An 11,279-nucleotide genomic window follows, 5' to 3' on the forward strand; every position below is an offset into this window, starting at 1 on the left:
CTTTGCCATAGAAATCGTACAACTACTCGAGTTTTGAATTTATGAGAATTTTCCAAAACATGGTTTCTCAATGAAATAAACATAATAGTTCTTGAAAAACTGGCCATAATCGTGATACATGCAATGCCCGTAGGACAGTGGTAATGACTGCGACAGCGATAATGACCTCGCCTTCGGCTCAGTCATTATCACTATCTTAGTCAATACCACTGTCCTGTGGGCAGTCCATATATCACAATAATGACCAGTTTTTGAAGAACTATTACATGAATACAATGTTATTTTTTATCAAGTAAATCAGTTGTTTTTCGGCTTCCTGACAAACTGTTTTACATTGTCATTGGAGGCCTTTTAAAGCTGACTATGCGGTTTGAACTTTGCTCATTATTGAAGGCCGTACAGTGACATCAAGTTAGTTGTTTCTGTGTCATTTATTCTCTTGTGGAGCGTTGTTTCATTGGCAACCATACCACATCCTTAATTATTGACACAGTGACAGTATTGGTTTGATTTTTACTGTAATATTCATATTTAAAATTGCCATCAAAATGCTATGTGATATGCAATGCGTGTATAAAAGTAAGTAATAAAGTAAGTAATGCAAGATCATTTATTTTGAGTCGGCACATGCATACAATTAACAATAAATGTAAGCTTAATAAAACTTGTATAAACCGACTATCACATAAATATAAAACATCACAATAAACAAGACATAAGTCTTGATTGCATCTTTATCAAACAATTTAGTCAAAAGAAACACAAATAATTAAATTTCTTACTTACAAGCACTGAGAATAAATGAATACATATAAAACAATGTTACATGGTCAATGATCCTGTCTCATAGATGTTATTGACAATATGACAGAAACAACAAATCAATCAGAGCTAAGAATGCTTGCAGTTAAAAATAAATCATCCCATGAAAATCAGATATCTAATTTCATGTCCGAAATTGTAATTATCCAAAATTGAAAATTTTAATAACAAATTATTTTAATGAGATACCTGATCTTGTATTGACGTCAATCATTGATGAAAGTGAAAGTTTAATTAATTATTGATGAGGACAATGTTTATATCTTAAATGTAAAGCAATGGAGTTGAGATTACAATGATAATCGGTTGATCTCTCTTTAACCTATTCATTGATCAAAGTGAAAATTTAATAAATTATTAATGAAGACAATGTTTACATCTTAAATGTGTCTTCTATACTTGTTGAACAAATAGGGAAATATGAAATGTAAGGATATACATCCCAACTACATCATGTACATGGTTACACTTTGAAAGGATTTTATTTAATTTTAGCTTATATTTTTATTTAAGTATTAGACCTATTATAAGATTTAAGCAAATTTAACCAAACATATTTTTTTAATTTATTAACTTATCTTTGTTTCAAATATTTATCAAACAGAGGAACATTCAAATTGCAATAATTTTACATATAGATAATTTTTATACAAATTTAGACTTATTGCATTGAAGTGGTCAGGGTATATATATAAATCTCAAGAGTCCAATAAATATCAAATAAAATAATCATCAAGTTTTTTGTATACATTCAAAAAGTAGTCTTCATAACTCTGACTTAGCACAGATGTTGGTGTCTGTCTTTTAATTGTCTTAAAGTTCATTTAGTCAAATAAAGATTGTTCAATTATAATCTTGTCTTTTTGTATAAAAAATTGATTTGTATTACATTCATAAGCACTCAACTGGCAATGACTTTTTTGGTGGGCTAACATTTAAATTCATGAAGTCAAATTCAAATTCCTGCTCTTCCATTGGTTGGAACTTATCCTTCATTTCTAAAGTAGACTCTATATTTTTTAAAACATCTTTAGGTAGTCTCCCTTTAAAGTCACATGTTCCTGATAACAACTGGTTATCTTCCAATGATAATGAAGGCTGAATTGATGCATGATTAATTGTCATCCAAAGTTTAAGAACAGATGACATATTTAGTCTATACAACGGTGGTTTGTTGAAAGGTCCATCCCACAAAGGTATTGGTAGGCCACTGTTTCTTAAAAGAATATCTCGTTCAGAATCATAAAGATATATATCAAATGAAGTTCCATTGGCTGCAATCAGTGGTAATAATGACACATTTGTAAACAAACCCCCCTTTTCTTGTTGACATTTCTTCTGATACATAGAGGAAGTAATAGCAGTGGCAATGATTTGAGATTTGTTATACTTTTCTCTTAAAGTTAAATCATCAGGATTAAAATCCATATTGTGTTTATGTTTAGACATATTTGGCCCGCTTGGATATTCATAGTCTGCTGACTCATCCTTTGGTTTTGGTGGTATTATAATGCTACAGTTTACTCCTCCTATTGGGAACACCATAATGTCAGGTTTGCCATACCATAGCAACTCACTACCTGTAAATCAAAAGTTATTCTTCATTATTTCAAACAGTTGTTATGGGTGTTTTTTTCTGGACTTTCGCCTGCGAAAACAATCTATTTTTTTCACGATAAGTAATGTAAGTTGAAAACAATTTTTTTTCTTTCAATTTTAGCATTACATATAGCGGCAAACAGGGTGAAACAATTTATTTTTTCTCAGGATCAAAAACAAATTATTTTTTTTCTCCAAAACTGTAAATTTTTTTCTCCAAAAAATCCACAATGGCACAATGTATTAATGATTCCTGACAACTTGCAGGGGTGACTGAATAATACATGTAGGTCACATGGTTCTGTGGATGATGCTGGGTGGCTGATTAATGTCCAGTGGCAAATTAAATGCATATTAAGGACTGGAAATGTTTATGCTATGTGATATACATTGTTCCTTGTTTGTACTCTAAAATAAAGATGGATGATACTAAGTGATTTTTAATGTGCTACTCCAAAAAAAATAAACAGTCCATAGGAAGGCATGTTACAGAACAAATACAATCTTTGCTACCACCCCTCAATGGAGAAGCAACAAAAACCAATTCTAAAGGAAGTTCGACCAGGACTAGAATTAAACCATAGGTGGATCCGGGGGAGGGGGATTTGGTTGATTATATTATAGGGAATCACTGAAGTGTGACTGGAGCCCCCTCTTATTATGTCAGTCAGCAGGTCCCCCTCACAAAAGGTTCACAGACTCCAGAGGAGCACTTAAAGACAACTGAGCTGGCTTTGCTTTCTGGATAAAGCAGGTCCCCTTACAAAAGGTTCTCAGACTCCAGAGGAGCACTATGAGACAACTGAGCTGGCTTTGCTTTCTGGATAGGAAGAGCTTATAATCACAAGGATAGTTAATGTTTAAATACTGTACAGTATCTTACCAAATCCAGTATTGCCGTACAAAATTTCCTCTCCACACTTCTTGGAGCAATTACAGTATACATGTACAGGTTTTCCCTTTGTATCATTTGTTACGTTGTATGTTGTCCCAACCCTTGGTGCTGTAAGTCTAGAAAAGAGATGATTGGCCATGATAACACTTATTTCTGTCTCATTATCTATGGTGAGGATCTTCTTTAAACACTCCTCATGATGGTCTGAAAAAAAGAAACTAATAATTGTCAATTTCTTAATATTTGAAGAAATGTGCAGGATTTTCAAGCAGAATTTTTTAAAGAGTGTCCAGGGATTTGACATTTTTGGCCATGGCAAGTCCAACAGTAACATGAATAAAAACAAAATGGATGTGAGTAAAAATAAATTTTATACTTTCCGACATTGTACATATGGACCATAATTTGCTATTCGGCCTTTGGTTTCTTTTTGTATCCTTTTTTATAAGTTCTAAAATTTTAACTTTTATTTTGTGGGTTGTGTTGGTGTTAGAATAGTATGAATGGAACAATTGAGTTTTTCGAGAAAAAATTAATACATTTTGATTCACCGTTTACGTGACATGAAACCAAACAGGAAACCAATCTTTATTTTCTTTATTTTGCACAATATAATTCATAAGGCATAAATAAACACCATTACTAGTGTTATTTGCTTCATGTTAATATTTAAAATCTATTTTCAATGTTATATTAAAGTTTTTTTTTAAACCTGACAGGAAACTATAAGAAACCGAAAGCATTTTTTTAGTTTTATTTTATTGCAAAATCTGCTTAAAATAATCTGAACAGTATACTTTTTCTTAAAATCCATCTTAAATGTAACAGTATTATAAAACTCCTAAATATGTGCTTGTTTTGAAAACAATTAGTACAATTTATTCAGAATTTTCCATATTTTCTCCATTGATACAGGATACCATAATCGTTGTATCTTGATGTTTAAGCAAAAATAATGTATTTATATTTGGTTTTGATATTCCAGTTATATACAATGTATTCCAAATCATTGGCAATGTAACATTCTTTAAATCCAGTAAAGAAAAAAACTTTTAACTTGGAATTAAAATCTTTAAAATAGGCACAATGTGATACTTGTGACCTGTACACCATCTACATGGTTTCCACATTTTAACCTACTTTAGTGGGCTAAAATCAATAAAGTACTTCCTTTCAAGTCATGCATGGTAAAAGTGTACTTCTCCTTTGACAAGTTTATTGCGTTTCTGATAAATGTTTGAAGAACATGAATAAAAAATATTAATTAAAAACTGTGACAGGATTCCAACTTTGTACATTCTAAGTGTAACAGTATATTAACGTGTATTTGTTATTAAATTATATTTATTCACCTAAAATATCCAGTAATATTTACTGCTGAAGTTAAATCAATCCAACGAGCATTGGTACAATGATAAGAGACGTAATTTCGATTGATTTTTCCAAGGACTCTTCACGTCATTATCGGGAAACGAAGTGTGTTCTAACGTCTGTCAAATATGAAATCGATTTTGTCAAGTCATTGGGCATTTATTTTCACACAGGATCGTATGTAACATTATGCACATAGGAAAAATAACAGACCACCGGCGCAATCTCTTTGACAATTGTATTTTCCTCTTTTAAACAAGACGAAACAAGTCTACAGATTATGTTTGCTAACATCCCGTTGGAAACAAAAACAATGTTTAGACCTAGTATTTCGTACATCCGGCCGTAATGGCTTTATCACATGTTAGTCACATGTTTCACGTATGACCGGAAATGGTTAGAACTTAAGGACAAAAACAATTTTAATAAATAACTGGACTTCTGTTTCGTGTGAAATGTAACGCATAACGACAACGTAATTTTCTTACTTAATTATTACGAAGATCAAAACAAGAATTTAAATCATCTCGGATTTACCTGTTTGAACATCTTGCGAGAGTTCATATTTGCATATTGTTTTTAAGAATTCTATTACAACAAAGCAGATTACATCATCTAAAAATTGCGTTACGAAATCGGACTCAAAAATCACGCCATTGTTCTTACATCTGCTACATAAATACTTATAGTTCTCGGCATTTTCTTCTCACTACTCTTATTGGTCGATGTTTTTTGTTATTTGAAAGCAAAAGTTACGAATTTGCCAGTGACGATTATCTATAAATCAGTCAGCGTTATGCTCTTTGGAAGCAATAGATAACGGGAGAAACGACACAAAAATACGGTTGTAGAATCTTTGAAATTCGTATATTTTAAAATTTTTTCTAGGGAAGAGTAGCATACACTTGTATGTTGATAAAAATAATGGCATCTTTAGATGTAGTTGCAACTTTTCTTACAGTAATTCACATTTTATCACTTTTCTAAAGTTATAGGAAACGGAGCCCAATAGCAAATTATGGTCCATATATATATTGTTTTTATCCTGAACTTTACACCCAATACTCGAAACTTTTCTTGTTGAATGTAAATCATATCTCTAATATGTTTCAAAGAAAAAGACAGTTTAAATGCGGACCGCGATGAGGACACCCAAAATGAACTGGTTCACAAAAAGAAAAATCCTCATTACCCCGTGCTAGATATTGCAGCGGGTAGCAGGAGACTTTTTTTGTAAAAAAATATTTGTATACCTGTTACTTGTACAATAGATGGCTAAATGCAGGATAACTGTTAATTATTATATGGACTAGCAGGTATGGACCAATGCCAAACTGGCTCCATGAAAAAAACATCTTGTTTCTTTTTTTGTGTAGGTTTTAATATCGCTAAAATTAAATGTGTTTCAGTGTGCATGTACAATATAGCAATCTATTATCTTTATTTACATGTACATATGTAAAATATACCTTTCTCACAAAGAAACCCAGTCACAAAAGCGTCTAAGTCATACTGAAGTAAATATCTGTTATAATTAGCTTTCTCAACTTGCATGTTGTCTTCAATTGTAATTGAGGTTCCGTTATTGAAACATTCAAGTGCATGAAACCCATTGTGAAACATAGAACTGAATGGTATTAAATGGGTCTTCACTTTTCCTCTTTTTATATCGTTTTTATTAACAGACGATGGCTCTCGTCTCCTTCCAAATTCGTCTTTTAGATACTGGACTGTAGTAATGCGTGCTTTCGAAAATTTATCACCTAAATGCCAACTTGTACAACGTAACGGTATGAATACAGTCTCCTCATAACCAGTGAGTGCATCTGCTATGAAACGTCTTACGATGGATGAATAATACTTTCGTGCAGTGATATTTGGGAAAGATTTAGACCTGGCAATCCGTGAAAAAAAGAACATTCTTACAACCACAATTAGTGAGTAGCTTGTGCAATATGCCGTATTACTTTCGCATGGTTTGGGATCATTTTGTCAAAATAACAAAACACAAAAAGTTACAACAAAGGGGGAGATAATCCATTTATTTAAAACTGGACACGGACACGGACACGCAGTTTTCCGGATGATTTCCTATTGTTTGTAACTATGTAAGTTTATTGCTAAAAAGAATAAAAAATTGATAAGTCATAGGCAGAATTTTTACTTAATTAACTGATAACGATAATAGCTAATGATTATATTGATCAAGGACTTTCTATACTAATAGTTAATATAGTTCTTAATTAAAGCACACATTAATCCCATAAGAGGGTCAAAGGCATGACAATTACACGTATTAACAACAATACAGTATAGAAAGTCCCTGTATTTATTGACCAACCCTGGGACTATTATAATAACGTTAGTATAAAAGTACTAAACTAACCCAATCATACCCTCAGCTGAATCTGAATTAACTTAGTGATCTGGATACTAAGGTGAGACTGAGATATGTAATTCAATTATTTCTCACTCTGCTAAAGTATAACGTAACATAGAAATTCATAACAATCATCATGATCATGGCGTCCAAACTAATATGACCATTGGCTTGTTTACATGTATGTTGAACTGTTTTTATGACTAGCCAACTGACCTCCCGCTTATATGGCAATGTAAAAAATACCACTAAAATGACAACACTACGTGCCAGAAATACAGTACAAACAAACACAAGAGCACTTAACACAGATAAATACATAAATAAATAAGAGTAACAGTTAACGAATGCCTTATATGAATTTACGACAGCACACCAGGACACCACAAACGAAATATAAACTGCGGTCCACATGAATGAATCAACGTCACAAAAAGTGACGTATTTTTTGTGACGTATATATATTATCACAAGTAAATTTCAGAAAATAAAATAAATTAACTGAGTACAGAAACGGATGTGAGGCTGCCACAAATTGTTCACACATATGACAATTGAGACACGAATGTAAAACATGTGTGTCATAAATATTACAAAGGTGTGAATAAATACATGTGTTAAACATGCATCAGACATCAGACTCGGACTTCTCTTGAACTGAATTTTAATGTGCGTATTGTTATGCGTTTAATTTTCTACATTGGTTAGAGGTATAGGGGGAGGGTTGAGATCTCACAAACATGTTTAACCCCGCCGCATGTTTGCGCCTGTCCCAAGTCAGGAGCCTCTGGCCTTTGTTAGTCTTGTATTATTTTAATTTTAGTTTCCGAACTTGTGTACAATTTGGAAATAAGTATGGCGTTTATTATCACTGAGCTAGTATATATTTGTTTGGGGGCCAGCTGAGGGACGCCTCCGGGTGCGTAAATTTCTCGCTACATTGAAGACCTGTTGGTGTCCTTCTGCTGTTGTTTTTTTATTTGGTCGGGTTGTTGTCTCTTTGACACATTCCCCATTTCCATTCTCAATTTTATGTGTAGTATTTTCTACTCCAGTATGATACGTAGAACTTTAGTATTAAAAGATTGAAGGACTGCGTTAGAAAATGGCACTGGTGTTAAAAAAAATCCAGGAGAAGTTAGCCCTACCTCCTTGTAAAAATTTCCATTGTTGTTACCAGTCATTATGTGTTGTTGTCATACCAGTCAACTGACCCGTTTTCTGCGGGTGTGACCCGAGATTTTCACAATTCTGAGGGATCACCCGGGACACCCGCCGGGTCATTGAAATCACCCGGGAATTCCGAAAATGACCCGATTTCACCCGTATTTCTTAGCCTTGCGATTGATTTCATAAGTAATATTCTTTTGAAATACCGGCAAATTCGTAATTCTTCCATGAACAGGAAGTTCATCTAGCTATGTAAACTGTCAATTTAAGTGACCCATTAAGTGCATGGCTTTACTTGACAGCTTTGGTGTCAAACACACTGTTAATTAACACCAATTACCTTAGCTTTAGGTCGTAAATAAACTGCTCTACATTTGTTTACAAATAGAGTTAGAGTTACTTCCCCTAATTTGTCACCATTCAAAATTATTCCTTATATTTACGTTTTATGGGTGAAAAAGATAAAATGATAAAAAAAATAGAATTCAAATACATTTTGAAAAATAACTTTTCATTATTTTAATACTTTTATACAATTTTAAAAAAAAAAGTTGAAAATTAGTTTTTACATTTATACTGCCTTTAACTGTATTACTATATTTTATCTTAGTCTAATTTCCTACTTTGTTCAGAATTGCTGTGTGAGCCAATAGTCTCAAACATTTTAAATTACAATTGAAAAAAAATTCTTGTATCTGATAATTACGAAAAGTAAACAACATAAAACTGTATTACACAAACTTATTAAAATCTTTAAAAGTGCAATGAAATAATAATTAATTAGAATAAAATGACTTAACCAAGTGAACATGCATTGATGCTTTGGTATTTTCCATATACAATTATATTACATAATAAGAAAATGTACCATTAATACTGAAATTCAGCTCGAAAAAGTTCGTACGCGTTATGACCTGAGATTTGATTCTTAAATGCAGGTCATGACCTGCATTTTCATCGTCACAGGTTGACAGGTATGTGTTGTACGTTTTTTTTTCAAAATGCATTAGATTCTGAAACATTGAATTTAGTGCAATTGTATATTTCATTTAACTCAACGATGATCGCTAATCTGAACTTTCCAATTTAGATCGAACTACTGTGTTTTGTACTTAAATTCGCTAATAAAACCCACTTTGGATCATTCTGCCATTAAAACACGACAAGTATATTTTGAATGGGGACAAGTACTCCAATTTTTATTAAATGTCAAAAATGACATCTAATTTTGTAGTTCTCATAATTAAAAAAAATCTCTATTTTAAACGTACGTTGACATTGAATGTCTAGTAGGTTATTCCCATTATTATTGTCATGACCTAATTTAATCATCCATTATATATGTTAATATTAATACTTGATGTTACAATTTTTAAGAAAATCCATGTAAGAAATCTACGTCATTTTTTCTTCATAGTGTTTTGGTTAGATTATGAAAACGTAACCGTAACTTTTTTTTAGGGGGAAGGGAGGGGAAACATTTTATCTTGTATACTGTCATACATGATTATGTCCTAGATGAAATGCCTGTTTTCATTCAATTCAGTGCAAAATGGAAATATATTCTAATTTTACGTCTAAAACGCGATATTAGGTAGAAAAGAAAAAAACAAAACAAAAAAAACCACCTATTTCCTATTTAGTCATTGTTTTAACTATGATACATTGTGATGATGGCAATTAAATCATTATAAGAATGTAAACTAGAAAAAGGTTGCGTTATCGAACTTCTCCTTTGTCAATCAAATATTAGTATTTTTACAAAAACATTTTAAAGGCTTGAGACAATATTCAATTCCTTGGTTTAGTTTGAATTTATACACAAATTTCGCTTATTTGCATCCAAAACGCAAGTTATAGCAAACGAGTTAAGAAATATGTACACGCTTTTTAAAAGTAAAATAACAAACAAAACAAAAAACTTCGAGGAAAATTCTAAACGGGAAGTCCCTAAGCAAATGGCAACATGAAAAGCTCAAACATATCAAACGATGTTAGGGGGAGGGTTTGGTGCCAGTAAACATGGTTGAGCCCGCCACATTCTATAAGTGCCTGTTCTAAGTCAGAAGCGTGTAATTCAGTGGTTGTCGTTTGTTTCTGTATGTGCCTGTTTTAAGTCAGGAGCATGCAATTCAGTGGTTGTTCTTTGTGTCTATATGTGCCTGTTCTAAGTCAGGAGCGTGTAATTAAGTGGTTGTCCTTTGTTTCTGTAAGTGCCGGTTCTAAGTCAGGAGCGTGTAATTCAGTGGTTTGTCGTTTGTTCCTATAAGTGCCTGTTCTAAGTCAGGAGCGTGTAATTCAGTGGTTGAGCCCGACACATTCTATAAGTGCCTGTTCTTAGTCAGGAGCGTGTAATTCAGTGGTTGTCCTTTGTTTCTATATGTGCCTGTTCTAAGTCAGGAGCGTGTATTTCAGTGGTTATCCTTTGTTTCTGTATGTGCCTGTTCCAAGTCAGGAGCGTGTAATTCAGTGGTTGTCGTTTGTTTCTGTATGTGCCTGTTCTAAGTCAGGAGCGTGTAATTCAGTGGTTGTCCTTTGTTTCTGTAAGTGCCTGTTCTAAGTCAGAAGCGTGTAATTAAGTGGTTGAGCCCGACACATTCTATGAGTGCCTGTTCTAAGTCAGGAGCGTGTAATTCAGTGGTTGATCCTGCCACATTCTATAAGTGTCTGTTCTAAGTCAGGATCGTGTAATTCACTGGTTGAGCCGGACGCATTCCATAAGTGCCTGTTCTAAGTAAGGAGCATGTAATTCAGTGGTTTTCCTTGGTTTCTGTATGTGCCTGTTCTAAGTCAGGAGCGTGTAATTCAGTGGTTGTCGTCTGTTTCTGTATGTGCCTGTTCTAAGGCAGGAGCGTGTAATTTCAGTGGTTGTCCTTTGTTTCTGTATGTGCCTGTTTTAAGTCAGGAGCGTGTAATTCAGTGGTTGTCGTTTGTTTCTGTATGTGCCTGTTCTAAGTCAGGAGCGTGTAATTTAGTGGTTGTCCTTTGTTTCTGTATGTGCCTGTTTTAAGTCAGGAGCGTGTAATTCAGTGGTTGTCGTTT

At 33.1% G+C, this 11,279-nt stretch overlaps 1 protein-coding gene across 1 annotated transcript; it reads right to left on the reverse strand.

Moving 5' to 3' along the window:
* Nucleotides 1-1,395: 1,395 nt before the first annotated feature.
* On the reverse strand, nucleotides 1,396-6,713 carry LOC134692683 (uncharacterized). The gene is made up of 3 exons (XM_063553155.1): nucleotides 6,157-6,713; nucleotides 3,305-3,520; nucleotides 1,396-2,402 (listed from the first exon to the last, which is right to left on the reverse strand). Exons 1-3 carry the CDS (start codon nucleotides 6,605-6,607, stop codon nucleotides 1,714-1,716), a joined length of 1,356 nt encoding a protein of 451 aa, XP_063409225.1. The 5' UTR covers nucleotides 6,608-6,713; the 3' UTR covers nucleotides 1,396-1,713.
* Nucleotides 6,714-11,279: the final 4,566 nt, after the last annotated feature.

The sequence above is a fragment of the Mytilus trossulus genome, chromosome 12 (assembly GCF_036588685.1).
Source record: "Mytilus trossulus isolate FHL-02 chromosome 12, PNRI_Mtr1.1.1.hap1, whole genome shotgun sequence".
Classification (NCBI taxonomy): domain Eukaryota; kingdom Metazoa; phylum Mollusca; class Bivalvia; order Mytilida; family Mytilidae; genus Mytilus; species Mytilus trossulus.

Excerpts from the sequence above, each read along its gene's own strand:
- LOC134692683 (XM_063553155.1), bottom strand. The coding sequence starts at position 6,607 with ATGTTCTTTTTTTCACGGATTGCCAGGTCTAAATCTTTCCCAAATATC. Across the intron at positions 3,521-6,156 it reads TGGGTTTCTTTGTGAGAAAG|ACCATCATGAGGAGTGTTTA; the intron begins GTATATTTTACA and ends TCTTTTTTTCAG. Across the intron at positions 2,403-3,304 it reads GTACGGCAATACTGGATTTG|GTAGTGAGTTGCTATGGTAT; the intron begins GTAAGATACTGT and ends TTTGATTTACAG.